Raw genomic sequence first — 21,392 nt, forward strand, 5'->3', positions numbered from 1 at the left:
ATTTTCTGAAAAATGACTGCTGATTTGCCTCTGGTTTCACACTTAAACATTGTTGCTTGCCTTGGGTTTGTGGCAGTAATTCTAATCAGAGGCTTTTACTAGCAATCAGACACAAAGAGTTGGACTGCTTAGCCATTATTAAGGTCAAATAGTGATCTGATTAAAGGTATTTGATGGATGCATGCTAAAGAATCTTTATTAATTTTTGTAATTTTTTGAGAAATATCACATTTTGTGTATCTGGGAACAACTATTCTTTAGCACAGTTTCTATTCCTACCCTGTTTATATGTGAAAGCTAAGCTATTATCTTAGATTGACATTCAAGATAGCTCTCATTCATCAGGCAGAAATGCTGATGTGAGGTAATTTTATTTCAAGTATCCTATCAACTCAATATTGTCACAGAGAGAAAACCTCCATCAATTAGACCTACCATTATTCTGACTGAAAACATTCATGTTTCCTTGGGAGGCTCCCTACCTTGGCTTTTTCAAGACAACAAGAACATGATTTTGAGCCAACTCTAAAAGAAATGCCAAATCACACCTACAAACAGTTCCAATAAAACTAAAATCTACCGACCTGTGATTGAGTAATGAAAATATTGCTAACTGGCACATCATAGTTTATGGTTAGGAAATTTCATTTTATTGTTGAGTGTAGTCCTGTCAAAGACTTAACAGCAGAAGAGAATCTGATTTCTGTCTGTCCTCTCCCCTCCACACTTTTGAACCCAACTGGGTTTTGGTTTTTACTGTGTTACTCAAATGTTACTGTAACTTGTGGACTGTATAGAACTAAGGAGGAATATATACACAAAGGAGTGAAATTTTGCTTCTTACTATTCTACCTTGATGGCTGCTTGGTCAAAAGAACCCATTCTTCAATTTTAATGCTCTCACCTTTTCTCTAACTGATTAAAATTTATTAACTGAACTTCAGCCACATTTTGCATAGTTTCACAATAAGAAAATCAAACTCTTGACTGTTTCAACTCCTAGCCCAGCTAACCTCAAAAACAATGCAGTTAGGGGCAGTGTAATTCCTAAGTTGCTGAGAAAACAAACACAAGAGGTCTTCTGGGAGGCAATATTGTGTAGTGGTTACAAGAGAACGTTACCTCATTTAATCTTTATGTCAAGTTCATAGCACAATGGCTGGCACATAGTAAGAGCTAAATAAATATTAGTTATTGTTATCATTTCTCAAAATAAAATCACCTCCCTTTGGTAACTTTTTGTTTTCCTTTGGTAACTTTTAACACCTCTTTTTATCTATGAACACAGACACGAGGCTGATGCAAATCATTCCCCGTCCTGGACTCTGTGACTCTTTATTTGGGTGCCACATTGAAATCACAAGAGCAAGAGTTTTAGTAATGGCAAAAATTACTAATGTGGGCAAAGAATTGTATACCCAACATGTAAACTAGTGTACAGTGCAATGACAGGAGAATATTTGTGCAAAAATTAAAAAAAGAAATAAATACTTTAAGATAATTTGAAACTATAAAATTACTCTGTCAAATTAAACTGGAAGGAAAAAAAATAATTCCATGGTTTTCACAGCATTTTGAGGGCATTATAATTGGCTAAGAGAGAAAAATAGGCAAAATACTAAGTGTATCAAATTACTTGTGTGCAGATTCTAACAGGGAGCTCAGTACTTGAATGTCCTTGGTTAAAGAAATGCCCTTTTCTACTCAGGAAAGTTAATGGTTTTGGAAGGGACACATATAGAGAGGTGAGGCAGGAAGGCGTTATCTACCTGGCTAGCTATAGCAATGAGATAACCTGAGGATCAGTGGAATGACACTAACAGATGAATAAGCCATGTGATGATAATGAGCAATTCAGAAATTTTGATTTACTTGTTTTACTTTTCACTTAAGCATCTATATTCAAGAATTTTTACATAAATTATTCAAGTTTTGCATTCATTAGATCACTTAGACTTGAGTGAAATGAAACTGAAAATGTCATTACAATGTTGCTTTTCCTTTAAATTCCTCCCATATTGAAAAATGTATACATCAGCTACAAAGAAAATTTAGTGGCTTCATTTATGTGATGACTTTGTGATGAGTTACTTGTATTAATAGGTTATTTCACTTTTTTCATTTCACAGCAAAATATCTGTGAACTTAATATTGTTTATAATTGTGATTGATATTTTCTTCAGGTGATAATTCAGGATGATGGCCCTGAAAAATTGGACCCCAAATATTTTGGAGAGTTGCTTGCTGATCTAAGCCGTAAAAATATGAATCTATATCACTGCTTATTAGAACATTTGCAGAGAATTGGAGGAAGGTACTGTAAATATATCATTTGCTTGGTGTTGTAGCTTTCAAACATTTTACAATACCCTGATATTTTTTAATAGACTTTGTTTTTTAGAGCAATTTTAGGTTCACAGAAAAACTTGAGTACTTTTAATGGGGAAACAGGCAACTGTATGAGCAGATCTGAGGAAATATCTCATTTTAAGAGTTAATGTACTTAATGAAAATCATTGAAGATATCTTACCAGCTATTTTGGGGTCAGTGAAGAATAATGTGGACCTTCTTTTCTAATGTACTTTGATGAAAAATGCAACACTTAGGCAAGGATCTCAAAAAATGTGTGGCATACTATGACTTGTTTTAAGATATTACACTGATGATATAAGGTACAATCCCATTGCCAACACACTACTGTTTATCTTCCATTGATGTGTGCTCAACATATGAAGACCAGAGTTTAATATGCATTTAGGGTTATATATTATTATAAATGTTTGTTATTTTAATATTATATATTACATATAATATATGAAATATACATTATACAAATATCTATTTATAAGTTAATGTTAATATGTATATTATACAATAATATTATATAATAATATATAATACATATTTAAATATATAAACATAAACAATTTATCAACTGTTCATGTGTAGATAAGAACACATTATGTCATGAAATGAATTTCATAACCTATACTCCAAAAGTTGCCTTCTACTACATAGTCACATCATATATGTGGTCATCTGTCAGGCAAAATTTAGGAAAGCTCCATAAACTCAGAAGAATCTGGAGGATAAAGAAAAGTCAGTAGAGACTTCACCAACTAGATTCTTCTACTTCTCAGAGATCTTTAATCTCTTCTCTCTTTTCTCTCTGCTTATTACAATTCTGTTTATTAGCTCCCTCCTCCCCAACTTTTCTTGCTTTCTTATTCATGATTGCAACCATTCTCTTACCATCACCCTCAACTGCTTTGCCTCTTTATCATATTGTCTCTGCCACTTAGCAAAATCCCAACTTTGGATTAGTCTAGCTCTCTGCTTTATCTATTGTTTTCTTTTTTTTTTTTCTCTATCCAATACTCACTGTCCACTACCCCTAGAATTCAGACACTACCCCCTGAGGGCTGTTTCATTTACCCTAGTTTCCTTGGTGCCTAGTGTGGTGACTGATTTAGTGTGGTGCTTAATAAATATTTGTTGAATGAATGAATGAATGCCTTCTTTATGCTACATCCATGCAGTTGAGCACAGTTAGAGAAAAGCACAGTCATTTATTTGAATTGGGGTCATTATTAACGCATGGTTTCCATCTTCAGCTAGGCCTTCATCAGTGTTTTATACTAATCAATATCCTCTCCCCTTATCCAAACAACTACTTCACACATTCATTCATTTGCATAAGGTCACTACCTTAAAATATTTCCCCTCATTCTGAGTACACTATTATGTATTGAGTGTCCAATATTGTGCCAGACACTCGGCTAAGTGCTTTTTAAATATTATCTAATTCGCACAGTAACCATAGAAAGTTTCAAATGGACACCCAAAGAGAATAAGTTATTAAGATCACATAGCTACTAAGTGCTTGAGATGGATTCAAACATTTTTGAGTACTCTTATACCTATAAACTATGACTCAGCTTTTCTGCAAAGCCTTCTCTAGATACTATTTTGTCTAGAAGTTCCTCTTCTGTGCATTAATCATGTCTTGTGAATATTTCTGTTAAAGTATCACATGGTAAAATCAAGAGCATATAGAGACATATATTCTTAAGTACCCTGATTGTAGATGCAGGGTTCATACCCTGGGTTCATGTCCCAGCTTTTGTTACATACTAGATGTGTAATATCAGACAAACTGTTTAACCTCTCTGTACCTCAGTTTCTTCATCTGTGAAATAGGGATTATAATAATACTTATTTCATAGATTTGTTATAAACAATAAATGATTTATTTAAGACATGTACTTACAAGCAGCAGGAGCATCATGTGAGAACTTGGAAACAGACCTGTAGAATCAAAAACTCTGGGGTAAGGCCAAGCAGCAAGCCCTCTGGAGGATTCTGATACATACTAAAGTATGAGAACCACTGACCTAAGGCCACAAAAGTGGCAAATCTGAGACTAGAACCTATGGGAGAACCTTTTTACCTTAGGCAAATCACTTAACCTTTCATACTAGATATGTGTCTCTAAATTATTTAACATATTGCAGACACATTAAAGAAATAATCAATTTTTGAAGCATCAAATTTGAAAAGATTGGAGGACTTAGAACAATTTTACATTGCTCCAATTTTGCCTTAGATCACTTATGTTTGTGTCACGTACAGGACAAGATAATATTTGTGTTTGGATTGCTCAAATCCAGTTCAGAGCACATGGCCTTGACAAAGTCGCTACTCAATAAAGGTTTATAGAATGAGAGTTAAATATATTCCAAATGTATTAGTCTCATACTAATTAGAAGTAGACAAAGTAATTGAGCAAGGGAAGTTAAATTGTTTTATAATGATCAGCCAGGTAGAGATGTAATCTGGGTTTTTGAAATAACTTCCTGTCATTGAGGGTTTTGATAAATGTATATGGGTGACTTAAATGTGTAATTAAGCACTGCAAAACATTGAGTTTAATTTCTAGAGTAGCTAAAAATACTAAAAAGAAAATAGAAAGCTGGGGTCTCCACATTAGTAAACACTCCAGAGTGGAGAGGGTCTCATAAAATTTTGGTGCTTAAGAGTTTTTCTTTGTCAGAAGGTTGTCAGTTTCTTTCTCTTCATTCCTCTCCTCCTTTATTTCTTCTTTTGTTTTTTCCTTATTACATTCCTTCCTTCCTCGGAGGTGAGATGACATAGTGAGTGCCTCTTTTTTTTTTCTGCCCACTGTAATTCTAGCCACCATCACCTTGTACTGAATGGAGATGTAATCCACACTGGCCTTTCCACCTCCCGCCTCTGCTCTCTTTGTTTCCACTCTTTCTCTCTCTCCCTCCCACCCCTTTGTCTCCACTTTTCTTCTCTTTCTAAATTGCAATTCAGCAATGAGTAGACTGGAGGGTCAGAATTAAGAAAGGTTGTCTTATGAAACCATTTTGGTTACATTTGTAAATTCCAGTATTAAGTGCTGTTGATTGGTCCTTGTTTGTTTCTTTGTCTTGTTTTCTTATTTGTAGAAAGAAGTAAGTGGCTAGGGACATGTGTACTAGGTTGGCATTAGAATTGGGATTTTAAACATAAAAGGTCTATTAATACTGTGATAATAATTCCAGTTAACAGTAATGCAAGACTACTATAACTGCATTGTGAGTCATATTTTAACTTATTTTAGCTTCCAATATATGCATGCAGTTACTTCAGTAACACACTAAAAAAGTAGAAGATACTTCATTTATTTTTCGCTAGGGCCTCCCCAAAATTTCTATTTTGGGCAACCCAGGAAATACCACATACATACATACAGACAATTGCACATATGCAGTCATGCCTCAGGAAATGAAATCTTCAGTTCTCATTCTCCACATTAGCTTGTGTATTTTTATAAATGCATGCAAGAGGTTTTGCACAGTGAGTGAACCACTTATCTCTGTAAGCAATGTATTACTCATAAGCACTTACTTAGAAGGTAAAGGTAGGAGCTAACGTACTAGCTTATATCTCTAAAATACTTTTCTGTTGTACCTGACGATATGGCAGTCATATATCTATGATTTCCTAAGATAGTCTTACTTTAAAATACTTTGTCTTGCTGTCAGAACATGTGTACAGTTTTTTGTTTGTTTGTTTGAGAAGTATGTTCACCGTATGTATTTTGGGCCCAATTTTTCCACGAAGTGCAGAGAGAACAAGTAGGCAAAAATAAAGCCCTATCTGTTGCCACTGGCAACGCTAGAACTGTATCCTTCCCAGCTTTCACCATTCCCCAAAGGAGCCAGTGCCGGACTGGTATAACCACTAACAATTTGCTTGCAGCATTTGCCTACCTAACATGGCTTCACAAAGGGCCTTCCAACCCTCATGGACAAATCTTCATTTTTTTAAAAATTAATTAATTAATTTATTTATGGCTGTGTTGGGTCTTCATTTCTGTGTGAGAGCTTTCTCTAGTTGTGGCAAGCGGGAGCCACTCTTCATCGCCGTGCACGGGCCTCTCACTATCGCTGCCTCTCTTGTTGCGGAGCACAATCTCCAGACGCACAGGCTCAGTAATTGTGGCTCACGGGCCCAGTTGCTCTGCGGCATGTGGTATCCTCCCACACCAGGGCTCGAACCCGTGTCCCCTGCATTGGCAGGCAGATTCTCAACCACTGCACTACCAGGGAAGCCCCCAGACCTTCATTTTGATGCTGGAAATTCTACTATCCCACTAGAATTTTGGTCATGTTGCTTAAGGCTATGTCCCTATGTAAACATTCCAATATCCTTGTAAGCTTTGTCACTGCTATACATACTGCAGTGTAGATTGAATGATTAGTGTAGATTACTCAGTCTTGCAAGTTTTGGTTTTGACTAAAAGGGTATGAATAACTTAAAGACACTGTAAGGAGAAGCTGGAATCAGCATTGAAAGGGAGCAATGCAAGGAGAAAACTGAGGTGGAAATAGAAAATGACTTATTGTTATTTGTTCACTCAGATAGTATTTCTTGCCAAACTGAAGACTTCTACTTCTAGTCACAAATAAACTAGTGTTAATGAATGGTACTAATTCTGCATATTATATTGGTTTGTTATTTGGATGTTGTTCATTTTTAATAGATTAGCTAATTCCAGGAAAATTAACTTTATTTTTGTCTAGTCCCATTTTAGTTAGCTTTAAATTTTTCATTAGGATTATAAATTTCATTTGGATATGTTATATATCAAAAAGTAAGATAAAATATTTAGAACACTAACATTTATATATGATCAATGTATATATTTTCCTAAGGTTGTCTGTTTTTTTTTTTTTCATTCTTGCAGCAAACAGGACTTTGAGTCTATAGATGAGGTAAGTGCAAAAAGAGTTGAAAATCAAATATAGTTGATAACAAAGCAGATAACAAAGCAGATACTTGCATTAATAATATTGTTTTTAGTTTGGTATTTTTATTAGACTGGAAACAGTTTAGTGAAAGAAATAATGATCCGTTTGCCTTTAAAATGATATAACCATTTATATCTTTGTAATGGCTTTAAAGGTGATAATTGTAAAAGTAATAATCATTCACCCAAAAAATGTTTTATCAGCTGTCACCTTATGAGTTAACTTGTCTTTGCTTATGAGAACATTTAAAAGTTCATTGACTACATACTCTCTGTTTTACAAAACTGAAATCTATGTTAACTAATTAAATAGCAAATTTAGTTTTAATGTATTTCGAAAACTTGTATGTCCCATGCCAAATAGCCAGCAACTTGAAGTAAATATTTTCAAGTATCAGTTCTAAATATTATGTATATACATTTTGGTAATAGTTACTTTTAATGGAATAAGTCATCAAATAGAGAAAGAACTGATTTCAAAGTAACAATCACAATGGCTTCTTTTGTGTTAATTTTCATCTTTATTTCCAATGTATTGACATACTTCATTTGTTACAATAATTCAGTAAGCCCTAAATTGTCTTTGTGAAGTATTGACTTCAATTCAGCTTCTCACTTAAAATTTGTTGAAGCTTCTTAATGTTGCTGTGGCAACATCATAATCTTTCAAAAGTCACCACAGCTCTATGCAAATTCGAAGTAAACCTTTAATTTTATTTTATTTACTCAAATTTTCATTATTTAAAAAATCAGCCTTTAAAGTGTCATATCTACCACCCAACTAAACTTCCAGTTGTTAAAAAATACATGGAAATAAAGTGGTAATGGGATTTAAGTGACCACCCTTTTGTTTTTAAGTTGCTCTTTTTAAAAAATAGAAATGGGACATCTGATTGATTGCCCCAAACTTCTCCCTAAACTTCCTGGAATTCAGGGTTCTTTCCATGGTGTATGTAGTATAATGAATTTTTTAAAAAGTAAGAACTGATAATGCTAGAAGTAAAGTTTGTGGCAACTATTACCCAGAAAGTGAAGTAATCTTCTGTCCATAAAAATATGTCCCTCTCTACAAAAGTCTGCTGACCCTCTGATTAAAACACTAACATGTATCTGTTGAAGGATAAGCCTCTCTTTTCTTACAGTCAGAAGACATTGAATCGTTGATTCCTAAAGGATTGTCAGAATTTACAAAACAGCAAATTCGCTATATTCTGCAGGTGAGATGGGGTCAAGAATGGCTGTGAAGGCAACACTAACAAACCGCTAGCCTAGGATGTTTCCTTTAATTAAGGACAGAAAATCCCAAATAAAATTCCTATTTCACAAGAGTTGATTGCATTTTGATTAAACAAGGGTTGCATTATAGTTTGGTCAGACTATCAAACACTAGTATTGAATGACTAGCATTCAGGAAATCATTATAGAAATATTCCGGGCTGTGGAAAGCCCTTATTCTCTCCTCACTGCTGTAGCACAACCTGACTCTAACTTATAGGATTTGCCCTCCTCTTCTCCATTCTACTTTCTATACCTCCCTACCCTACCCCTGGCAGATGGAAAGGCCAATGACTTGATTTTCCTGAATTGTGGAATGCTAGAGACTACTGCAGCAGTAAATTCCCCTACACTGAAGGGAGAGACAGACCAAGACAGATCAAGATAGGTGCTAAAGAAATGAGGCTAAAATGAAGAGTACATGTGTTTGCAAGAAAGGATTCTAAAGATAATCTACTTTTGTCTAGTGAGGCAAATTTCTAAGTTTGATATTTGGTATCAAATCTTTGTTGATCATCCAGATATTGGACCTGACATCTTATCTGTGAAACTTAAATGAAATATTTTTAGTGGCACACAGTCTGTATTATAAAGAGACAGTGGTATGGGGAACACATATGCTCTGCAGAACCTGAATCTTGGATATATCCTTGATATTATTTCTGGTGGCAGGATGTACATCCAAAGTGCATTCAAGGCCTATTTCCTCGAAAAACTCTGAGAATGTTTGCATCTAAGTTCCTGAGAAATATTAGTCTGTAGTTTTCTTGTATTTGCTTTGATTTTGGTGTCAGGATTATCTAGCATCATGAAATGAATTGGTAAATGTCTCTTCCTTCTCTGTTTTCTGGAAGAAACCGTATAGGCATGGTGTTAACTCTTCTTTAAACATTTGGTATAACCCTTCAGTGAAAATATCTGGGCAAGGATATATATTTTTCAGGAGTTTAAAATAATTCTAAATTCAATTCCTTAGTAGTTACAGGTGTAGTCAAATGATCTGTTTCATATTGGGTGAGTTGTGGTAACTTGTGTTTTTCAAGGAAGTAGTCAATTTCAACTAAACTGTCAAATTTATATGTGCATAATTATTCACAGTATTCCCTTATTATCCTTTTGATGTCTGTGGGGTTTGTATTACTCTTCCCTATTTAACGCCCGACACTAGTGATTTGTGTCTTCTTTCTTTTTTTATTGTCAGTTTTGTTGGAGGTTTATCAATTTTATTGACTTTTTTCAAAGAACTATATTTTAGTTTTATTGATCTCTATTGTTTTACTGTTTACACTTCCATTCATTTTTTTTCTCATCTGTATTATTTGCTTCGTTTGCTTGCTTTTGGTTTATTTTGCTCTTCTTTGTCTAGTTTCTTGATATAGAAAGTTAGATTATTGATTTCACACCTTTTCTATTTTCTAATGTAAGCATTTAGTGCTATAAATATCCTCTCAGCATGGCTTTAGTTGTGTCCCACAAGTTATGATATGTATTTTCATTTTCTTTCAGTTTTTTGTTTGTTTGTTTGTTTTTTGCGGTATGCGGGCCTCTCACTGTTGTGGCCTCTCCCGTTGCGGAGCACAGGCTCCGGACGCGCAGGCTCAACAGCCATGGCTCACGGGCCCAGCTGCTCCGCGGCATGTGGGATCTTCCCAGACCGGGGCACGAACCCGTGTCCCCTGCATCGGCAGGCGGACTCTCAACCACTGCGCCACCAGGGAAGCCCTTCTTTCAGTTTTATATATTTTTTATCTCCCTTTAGATTTCTGCTTTGACTGGTGGATTATTTAGAAGTGTATTGTTTACTTTCCAAGTGTTTAGAGATTTTCCTATTGTCTTTCTGTTATTCATTTCTAGTTTGAGTCCACTGTGGCCAGAAAATATACTCCGTATGAGATCAATTTTTTTGAAATGGTTAAGTTTTATAGTCAAGGATATGGTCTACTTTGGTATATGTTCCATGGGTATATGAAAGGAATCTGCATTTGTTGTTGGATGAAGTATTCTATAAATGCTGATTAGATCCTTTGGTTGATGGTATTGTTGAATTATTGTATTATGTATTCTTGCTCATTTTCTGCTAAGCAGTACTATCAGTTGCCGAGAGAGGGGTATAAAAGTCTTCAGTTATATCTGTGGGTTTGTCTATTTCTCCTTTCAGTTCTATCAGTTTTTGTTTGATACACTTTGTAGCTCTGTTTGGTGCATAAACATTTAGGATTGCTATGTCTTCTTGGTGGACTGACTCTTAGTATGTAATGTCCCTCTGTGTCCCTGGTAATTTTCTTTGCTCTGAAATCATTTTTATCTAATATCGATAGCACTCCTTTCTTTTGATTAAAGTTTGCGTGGTATATCTTTTTTCCCAACTTTTAAATTTCATTATGTATATTTTAATTTTCATTATCTTTGAAATGAATTTCTTATAGAAAACACATAGTGAGGTCATGTTTTTTCTTATCACTCTGTCAATCTGTCTTTTAACTGGTGTATTTAGACCAAGTTGTAATTATTGATATGTTAGGGCTAGATCTGCCATTGTGTTTTCTGTTTGTTCTGTTTTCTGTTTGTCTGTTTTCTTTGTCTTGCTTTCATGTGGATTACTTGAATGTGTTTTAGAATTCCTTTTTGATTTACCTCTACTGCTTCTGAGTGTATCATGTAGTATAGCTTTTTTAGGGGTTGCTCTAAGTATTACATTATATACCCATAACTTATCCCCGTGTATTGGTGTCAACGTTTTATCAGTTTCAGTGAACTGCAGAAAATTTTGCTTCTTTTGTCTTTCTTTAACCTCCACATTTATAATTTTTTAAAATATTTTCTCTACAGGCATTGAGAGCCACATCAGACAGTGTTATATATATTGCTTCAATCTTCAAATATAATTTAGAAAATGCAAAAGGAGAAGGAAAGCCCACTGTATTTACCTATATTTTTGCTTACTGTGTTACTTCTTCCTTCTTGATATTCCAAATTCCTTCTTTTATCATGTTCTTTTTCTTCAGAGAACTTCCTTCAGCCGTTTTTTTAAGGGTAGGTCTGCCAGTGAAAAATTATTTTTCTTTACCTCTGAAAATGTGATTTCCCCTTCATTCCTAAAGGTTGTTTTCATCACATACAGAATTTGTAGTTGACAATTCTTTTCGTTCATCACTTTAAAAATGTATGCCACTTCCTTCTGGCTTCTATGATTTTTCATGAGAAATCAGCTGTCATTTGAATTGCAATTCCCAATAGTTAAGGTTTCTCTTGCTGCTTTTAAGATTGTAAATTTATCTTCAGTTTTAAGAAGTTTACCTCATATGTCCAGGCATGGATTTCTTTGGGTCTATCCTGCTTAGGGTTTGCTCAACTTCTTAAATCTGTCTATGTTTTTTTGCTAATTTGGGGAAGTTTTCAGCCATTATTTCTTCATATACTTTTTCAGCTCCCCCCTCTTTCTTTTTTCCTTCTAGGATTCTGATGACATGAATGTTAGATATATGTCATACTCCCATTGGACACTGAGGCTCTGTTCAATTTTCTTCCAACCTATTTTCTCTCTGATGTTCAGAACTCAGTATTTTCTATTGTTCTGTCTTCAAGCTCACTGATTATTTGCTCTATGCTTTCCTTTCTGCTTTTTAGTCCATCCACTGAGGTTTTTGTTTTTGTTTTTGTTTTTTAGTTATTGAGTTTTCAGTTCTAAAATTTTCATTTAGTTACTCTTTATAGCTTCTGTTTGTTTTCTGAGATTTTCTGCTTTGTTGCTGAGATTTTCTATTTTTTAATTGTTTTAAATCTTTTCAACTTCTTGTTGAAAATTTTTTTAATTTGGTGGGGTTTTTTTTGTTTGTTTATTTGTTTTTTGTGGTACTCGGGCCTCTCACTGTTGTGGCCTCTCCCATTGTGGAGCACAGGCTCTGGATGTGCAGGCTCAGCGACCATGGCTCAGGGGCCCAGCTGCTCCACAGCACGTGGGATCTTCCCAGACCAGGGCACGAACCCGTGTCCCCTGCATCGGCAGGCAGACTCTCAACCACTGAGCCACCAGTGAAGCCCTAATTTGGTGTTTTTTTAATTAATTTTTATTGGAGTATCGTTGCTTTACAATGTTGTGTTAGTTTCTTGCTGTACAACAAAGTGAATCAGTCTTACATACACATATATCCCTTCTTTTTAGATTTCCTTCCCATTTAGGTCACCACAGAGTACTGATTAGAGTTCCCTGTGCTACACAGTAGGTTCTCATTTGTTATATATTTTACACATAGTAGTGTATTTATGTCAGTCCCAATCTCTCAGTTCATCACACCCCTCCCTTCCCCTCTTGGTAACCATAAGTTTGTTCTCTACATCTGTGACTCTATTTCTGCTTTGCAAATAAGTTCTTCTCTACCATTTTTCTAGATTCCACATATAAGTGATATTATGTGATATTTGTTTTTTCTCTTTCTGACTTACTTCACTCTGTAGACTGTTTCTAGATCCATCCACGTCTCTGCAAATGGCACTATTTTGTTCCTTTTTATGACTGAGTAATATTCCATTGTATATATGTGCCACATCTTCTTTATCCATTCCTCTGTTGATGGACATTTAGGTCACTTTGAAACCTTTTTAAAATGACTGCTTTAAAATCCTTGTCAGATAATTCTAACTTTTCTGATATCTTGATGTTGTCATGTATTAACCCGTTTTTCTTATCAAGTTGAGACTTCCTGGTTCTTAGAATAGTTATTTTTTTAAATTGAAACTTGTGAGTTTTGGGTCCTGTGTTCTGACTTTGCATCTTATTCACATCTTCTGTTTTATCAGGCCTCCTTTGATACTGAGCAACAGGGGAAGTAGGGGCATGACCTATTACTGCCAGGTGGGGGTGGAAGTCCAGGTTCCTCACTCTGCCTCTGTAGACACAGGTTGGGGGAGTAGCTCTTTGTTCTTCCTTGGCAGGTGTAGGAAGTGTGGCTCTCTACTAGGCTCACACTGAAAACATCCTGGTTTGGATGGGGAGGTGTGTTGTGTTACTGTTCCCTCGTTGGCCTCTACTGACACTGCAAGGTGAGTGGCCTCATTTCTGTTGGGCAATGATGAAAGTCTTGACACTTCACTAAGAATTCTGTGACATCACACAAGCAGGGAGGTTGAGAGAGAGAGTCTATGTTCCCTTCTTGGCTTTTGTTGGTTTGGGTGGGCATAGAATAGAGTTGCAGATATTTTTCTGTGGTGTTTGGCTGGAGTAGACTGGTTATTATCTAAATGCTATCTGCCTTTCTAGGCTGTCCTTTTCATGGTACTTTGGGTAGAGAGAGCAGGCTTTTCTAGGGACTTTTTTTGTCTGTACCCACTGGTGTTTCTGTGTTACTGGTTTGCCCAATGCCACTCATATATGAAGCAAGAAGAAAACCCAGGAAATCACTTCTGTATTATTCCTTAGCTCCCAATGTTTTCAACCAGACTTCAACTTTCAGAGTCTTTTTATGTTCATTTTATACATAAAGTGCAGGGTTTTTGGTTAGACTTAGCAGGAAAAATAGAGAAAAGTATTTCTGCTCCATCTTTTCAGAAACAGAAGTTGTCTGTTTTTAAAACCATTTTTCTGTGATGAAATGAGTTTAATCTAGTTAAAGGGTTTTTCTCCCTCTTTAAAATTTGAGATATTTCTATACTTCAAGGTTAAACTTAATTTTTATTAGATTTCTTCTCAACTCAGGCAAAATCCATGCATTTGGCAACACACTTAGGGAGATGCAATTTATTGCTTGAAGGTTGACTGTCTCATCTTTTCTAATCTTTAAATAGAGAAGAAAAGTAAATTTGAGAATTTGCTGATACATTCTGTTGTGAGAAAGACGATACTTTATCATGGAAAAAATAAGAAACCCTTCTTTTGATAACATAGCTATGATCTCTTCAGGGATATTGCTTGGATTACTAATGCATGTTATTGACCAAATGCCCTGCATCACTATTATAATATTGCCATATCAAAAATGACACTGTTAATAAGTTTGCTTGTAGGAATAGAAAAATAAGATTATTATTACTTATATTGCCTATTTTTAAATGCTAGTAAAAATGCACCATCAATCATTCTCTTCCTCCAGATGAGGGATATGTCTGATAAATCACTCCGGCTAGTGCTGTCCACATTCAGCAACATACGGGAGGAGCTTGGACATCTTCAGAATGACTTGACAGTAACATTTATTTTGATTTTTCTTTCCAAATCTTTTCTAGTTCCTAGCTTCATAACATAGAAATCAAAGCATTCAGTATACCTTTTTAAAATTTAATACAACACAACAACGTTGTGCTCACCCAGATATAGTTATTTTCCTGAAACAGTTAATTGGGGTTGGGAGAGAGGGGTAAAGAGTTAGCCAATATGAAAATGAAAGAAAGTTGGGTGCACACTTATCACTTAGTTTACTGCTAAGGTAATTTAATTCTTAAAGCCGGGGAGTAATTTGTAAAATTACAATAATCTGAATCTGATTCATAATTTCCCCTTTTCTGTAATAATAAATAATACTTTGAGTTTCTTTGAATACTTGAAAACTTCTTTCTCCAAGAACGTAACATTTTCTATTTTCTATTTTAATTGGTGCTCTTCATGACATCAGCTAGATACGTTCAGAATACTTTCCATACAATGAATAACTCCTTGAGGACTTTGGAGTGGGTTTTCTGGTTTCTGGGTTCTGATGAACACATTTAGACTCTTAATTTGAAAATTCACCACCTGCTGGGATTAACAAGAGTCTTTGTAGTTTGAAGAAAAACATTAAAATAGTTCAAAAGGTTCTGCTTCATTGTACTTATAATTAGTCAATTCATCAAAATGTCCATTGGTGAGGGTTTTTAAATTTTCAATCCTTTGTATCCCATAGTTTGATTAACTTTTAAGAATTCTGTTTTATTAAACAACTACAAATGAAACATGTGCTTATTTAAACCTTCCAATGTAAACAGGTCTTTGTATTACATAACTGCTGACAGGATTCTGTAATTCTGAGTCATAAGTAATTTTGCTTCTAGTCACTGGAAAATGACAAGATAAGACTTGAGAAAGACTTGGCATTCAAAGAAACTCAAATAAAAGAGTATGAAGAACTCTTAGCATCAGTGAGAGCAAATAATCACCAGCAGCAGGTAAGTTGACATTTTCTTTGATAATAAATTTGATAGTTTTTCATATGCACAATTACTAGCACATTGGAGGTATGAGATATAATCCAGACAATTAAAATATGATGGAACGATTTGTTCATATGGGAATTGAGTTGCTTTAGGTATTTCCAATTACTGAAGCCCTCCCAGAAAAATAGATAACCCTAAGTATTTTAGATATAAAGTATATACTATCCACAATTATCTGTTTTGTTGAGTGACAAAAATTGTATAAATATTGAAAATCTAAGTTCACTCATTCACTTGATCTACTAATGTGTCAATAAAAAGTTTTTGTAGATCTTAACACATGTTTGTGCAATGAATTACTGAATGAATGAACTCTAGATACCTGAGCAGAAAGGATTCTTAGGAAATCATAATGAGTCTCTGAGGCCAGTCCATTCCTAAAATTCACTCCCATGACAGTCCCAAATTTTAGTTGAGTTTTCATTTGTCACATAATTAGGCATATTGTCATTTTGGTGCCTACTAGAAGGCAGGTTATGGTATTGTCAAAAAGCAGCAAGAGTCAGATTGCTAGATTGGTACATTGAAAATTCATCTAATCTTGATTCTTTCTCACTCAAGATAGGCAAGTGAGGGTAATGTCTTTCATAGATGATTTAACTTACCTTTTTTTTTTTTTTTTGCGGTACGCGGGCCTCTCACTGTTGTGGCCTCTCCTGATGCGGAGCACAGTCTCCGGATGTGCAGGCTCAGCGGCCATGGCTCACAGGCCCAGCTGCTCTGTGGCATGTGGGATCTTCCTGGACCGGGGCACGAACCCGTGTCCCCTGCATCGGCAGGTGGACTCTCAACCACTGTGCCACTAGGGAAGCCCTTAACTTACCTTTTAAGTTTAAATATATTGGAAAACTGGGCATGGAAAAATATCAATATTTGCTTTGTTTCATTGAATTAATCAACTAAAAGCACTCTCTCCCAAAAAGTAGAATCCATTTGTTTTATTTACTGCATCTTCTTTACAGAAAGGACTTCAAGACTCAACCTCAAAATGCCAAGCATTGGAAGAAAACAATCTTTCTCTTCGGCATACACTATCAGACATAGAATATAAACTAAAAGAACTGGAATACTGTAAGCGTAATTTAGAGCAAGATAATACAAATCTTAGAGTGCAGGTATTCAAATTTTGTTTTAAATGTATGTTATTGCTTTAGTTATATGGTTGTAATCCTAGCATTGGCTATATATATATATATATATATATATATATATATATATATATATATATATATATATATATATATATATATATATATATCCAATTCATCTCGAGAAAATATGTAGACTGCTTTCTGATGATCTCACATGCAGTTAGGTCTTAACTCACTGCCATTTGAGCTGTATAATGCAGTTCCTAAAACTCACTCTCATTATTTCAATGTCTTGTTTAATCAAGTGGTTTTCATCTATTAATGTCTTGTAATTTAATATGTATTTCCTTCATAACGTTAACTACAGAAATTTATTTTGTCTTGTGTAGCTTTTGGAGACTTGCACAGGCCCGATGCTGCAGGCTAAAATGGATGAGATTGGCAACCATTACATGGAGATGGTAAAAAACTTAAGAATGGAGAAAGATAGAGAGATCTGCAAACTAAGGGTATGTAGATCCTACACTGCATAAATACACAGTTCAGCACAAACTTTCTAATAAGATGATAGTCTCAAGTTTAATGCTACAAAGAAAAATCAACCAAAGGTAGAGTTTTAGGAGTATGCCATAGAGCATTTCTTTAAATACATATCACTATGTAGGGAATATTGTTAAATTGTCTTGTAATTTAGCTTCATCTTTTCTAGGAAAGCAAAAGAAGACCTTAAGTTCAGGGTTGTTGATTTTTAGTTTCTTTTTATTTATTTATTTACTTTTGGTGACAGGGGAACACTTTATGATCTTGCCTAAAGCCTGCTCTATGCAGCCAAGCAACTTTCAAGTTTATCCAGTGAAGCCACATTTGACTTCATAAATATCCTCACCTGATTTTGAAGGATGATAGCTAGCAAGAGTTTTGTCAAGTACATGGATAAAAACTGTTGAATTATATACCTGTAATTGGCATCAAAATTAAAGTGATATTTGTGAGAATAAATATACATTGCCTTATTTTGTCATTCTAGGTCAAATTGACTAACCCTTAATTTACTGATTCCTAATTGTAGTTATATAAATTCAAATATTTTAATAGAAATACTGACCACAGTGTTTTCTCTCCAAATATAATGTACAGTCTTTACAAAAGTTCAAAATGAAACACAATAGAATTTGTTCAAAACTCTGCTGATTTTTCTTGCAGATGTCCTCCACTGTTTTCTTTTCCATCTGAATGTTACTAATAACACTTTAACCTAAACAGCCATCTGTGTACACATAATGCAGTAAAAAGGGAAATGGACAGGATTTGCAGTCAGAATACTTGTCATGGAGTTGCAGCTATGTTTCTTACTAGCTGCTGTGCCTTTGTGTCTCTGGATCTCACTTACCTGTTTTGTAAATAAAGATTATAATAATACTTATCTCAGAGGACTGCTGTGAGGACTGAGATGAGTCATGCAGGAGGAATATGTTGTGAACTGCAAATTATGATATAATACTTGTTATTGAGTTTTCCTTAATTAGTATTTGAAGAAATATAAAGTACCTGTTTTCTTAGCATTATTTTAATTCTTGTTGCCTAGGACTTTTACTTAAGTAATGCCTAAGCCTAAATAGTAAAGTCACCTTTTAAAAATGAGAAATTTCTTGGACTTCCCTGGTGGTCGGTCCAGTGATAAAGAATCCACCTTACAATGCAGGGGACTCGGGCTAGATCCCTGGTCAGGGAACTAAGATCCCACATACCATGGGGCAACCAGAGCCCACACGCCACAACTACTGAGCTCGTGCACCTCAACTAGAGAGCCCACGTTGTCACAAACTACAGGGTCCATGTGCTCTGGAACCTGCGTGCCACAACTAGAGAAGAGAAAACCCACATGCCACAATTAGATAGAAGCCTCAATGAAGATCCCATGTACTGCAACTAAGATCCGACACACCCAAAAATAAAAAAAAAACCATAAACAATAAATCTTAAAAAAAATGAGAAATTCCTAATTGGCATTTCAGTTCACATATTACATTCATAAAGCTCTTTAAATGTTTATAACTATTGGTATTTTGCTCTTCATTTCATAACTAGCTGTATGACTTTATGTCACTTAACCTCTCTGGAACTCAGTTACCCATTTTGTTAAATGAGAATTATAATAATTCTTAGTTCTTTTTAAATCCTTAGACTCAATTAAATCAGTGCCAAAAAGATGTTTCAAGAAGAGAAGGAAGTTGCAGTGACTTCCAATTCAAGATTCATGAACTGACAAGCTTGCTGGAAGAGAAGGATTCCCTTATAAAGCGTCAATCAGAGGTAACAGAGAAGGGGTCAAACCATACAACAACAAGGAGACAAACCATACAACTCAGCCCTGTAGGATAAATACTTCCCACAAACTATACATGTTTCCATACATGTTTCCAAGACTTACTTCATTCATAAAGTAGAATGTGAGTGCCTACGAGAAGTAGAACACTCACATTTTAGGAGAAATAATTCAAATGAAAGCTAGAATTGAAGCAAAAAATATGTGCTATTATGCCTTTAATAATTTTAAAACACTGATTTTCTACCTCATTAGCAGTCAAACTCCCAATAAGGCTGTGAGCTGCTTCAGCAAGGGACTGTGTTATATTCCTTTCTATGTCTGTAGCATGTAGCCCAAGATCTGTCATAAAATAGGTAGTGAAGGAAGAAACTACGCAAATGGTGGCTAATGTTGTATTGCTGTTATTGAGCAAATGGTACTTGTAGTAATGTTCATTGATAGATTTTCTGTTAGGAAACAATATCTACTTCCATATTGAAATTTCATACATTTCTGCTATAGCTACACATCTAAATCTTTTTGGAACAAAAATTTTCACATCTTCATCTTGAGAATCATGCCCATTCTATCTTATGTTATCCCTTAAGTATAGAACCAGCTAGTGGATTCCTGCAGAGACTTATAATGTAACTGATTAGGTACCATTAAGCAAGACTATATGGAATTCAACAAGTGGGATTGGAACATTCTTACCTCAAGGCTAAAAAGGAAGGGGAAAAAGTAATTATTCTTAGTAACCTTGTTAAATGATCAAACATACCTCTTACCTCATGTTTCTATGGTTTTCAAATGATTATATTGTCTTTTATTTGTAAGGAACTCTGGAAGTTGAGACAAGAAATATATTCATCTCATAACCAACCCTCCAATGATGGAAGGACAACAGTTACCACTAGAAAGTAATGTATTTTTAATGAAATTTGGATATGACTTTGGTTACGATATAATCCAAATTATCGCATGTTTAACTGATATATATGCCCCTAGACAGAGTTTGGTGTTTTCTGCTGGCCAATAATTCTACTGAAGAATGAATGTTCACAAAAAGACATAGCTATTATGGTCAATAAAATTCAAGAGCACACTTTTACTGTATTTACAATAGAGTAAATACAATGAAAGTGAAAAGCAAATAATTGTTTAACCAACCATATTAGTCAGGACTCTTTCAGTTGCATATGCCAGAAACCCAACTTAAACTGGGATTTAGTTAATTCATATAATTGGGATTGCTTGGTGTCCAGATGGATTTGTGTGATCAAAATATGTCTTCAGAAATCTGTCTATCTTTTGGCTCTGCTCTTTCCTGCATAGAGGTCATTCTTAGGCAGGGTCTCTCCTCATGTTAGCAGTACGACCATAGCTTACATCTCAACAATTTAGCAAAACCAAATAGAAAGTGACTCTTTATGAATAGTTTCAGCAAAAGTCTATTTTGGAATAATCAAAATGTGGTCTTTGGTGACTGAATTCTTTCACTTTGCATGTTTTCAAGATTCATCCATGTTTTAGCATGTGTCAATACTTCATTGATTTTTGTTACTAAATAATAGTCCATTTATGGATGTATAACCTTTTATTTATCCATTCATCAACTGATGGACATTCTTCAATTTTGAAAAATGCTACTGTAAATATCTGGGTACAAATCTGTGTGGACGTATGTGTTCATTTCTTTGAGTATATAAAGAAGAGTAGAATTGCTGAGCACATGGTAACTCTGTTTAACTTTTTGAAGAACTGCTAAACTTTTCCAAAACAGCTGCACCATTTTACATTCCCACCAGTGATGTAAGAGGATTCCAATTTCTCTCCATCCTCCCAAACATTTGTTATTGTCCATCTGTTGGATTGTAGCCATTCTAAGGGGTGGGAAGTGTTATTTCATTGCACTCTTGATTTGTAGTTCTCCAATAATTAGTGTTGCATAGTATTTTTTCATGTGCTTATTGGCCATTTCTATATCTTCTTGAAGAAATGACTAAAGTCTTTCTTCATTTATAAATTGTATTATTTGCTATTTTATTGTTGAATTGCAAGAGATATTTATATATTCTGGATACAAGTTCCTTATCAGAGATATGATTTGCAAACATTTTCTTCCATTCCATGGATTGTCTTTTCACTATCTTGATTGTATCATTTGCAGCACAAGTTTTTAATTTTGAGAAAGTCCAATACATCTATTTTTTCTTT

General features: G+C 34.8%; 1 protein-coding gene across 1 annotated transcript in view; it reads left to right on the forward strand.

The window, feature by feature from the left end:
• Nucleotides 1-20,099, forward strand: part of POF1B (POF1B actin binding protein) — a 70,766-nt gene extending 50,667 nt beyond the window's left edge. Inside the window, exons 6-14 of the mRNA XM_060087338.1 lie at nucleotides 2,181-2,314; nucleotides 7,257-7,284; nucleotides 8,462-8,536; nucleotides 14,681-14,773; nucleotides 15,615-15,728; nucleotides 16,739-16,891; nucleotides 17,257-17,376; nucleotides 19,052-19,180; nucleotides 20,013-20,099. Of these exons, the coding sequence (XP_059943321.1) occupies nucleotides 2,181-2,314; nucleotides 7,257-7,284; nucleotides 8,462-8,536; nucleotides 14,681-14,773; nucleotides 15,615-15,728; nucleotides 16,739-16,891; nucleotides 17,257-17,376; nucleotides 19,052-19,180; nucleotides 20,013-20,099 (933 nt within the window). The remainder of the gene's footprint in view (nucleotides 1-2,180; nucleotides 2,315-7,256; nucleotides 7,285-8,461; nucleotides 8,537-14,680; nucleotides 14,774-15,614; nucleotides 15,729-16,738; nucleotides 16,892-17,256; nucleotides 17,377-19,051; nucleotides 19,181-20,012) is intronic.
• The last annotated feature ends 1,293 nt before the right edge of the window (nucleotides 20,100-21,392 follow it).

This window comes from Mesoplodon densirostris, chromosome X, assembly GCF_025265405.1.
Source record: "Mesoplodon densirostris isolate mMesDen1 chromosome X, mMesDen1 primary haplotype, whole genome shotgun sequence".
NCBI lineage: Eukaryota > Metazoa > Chordata > Mammalia > Artiodactyla > Ziphiidae > Mesoplodon > Mesoplodon densirostris.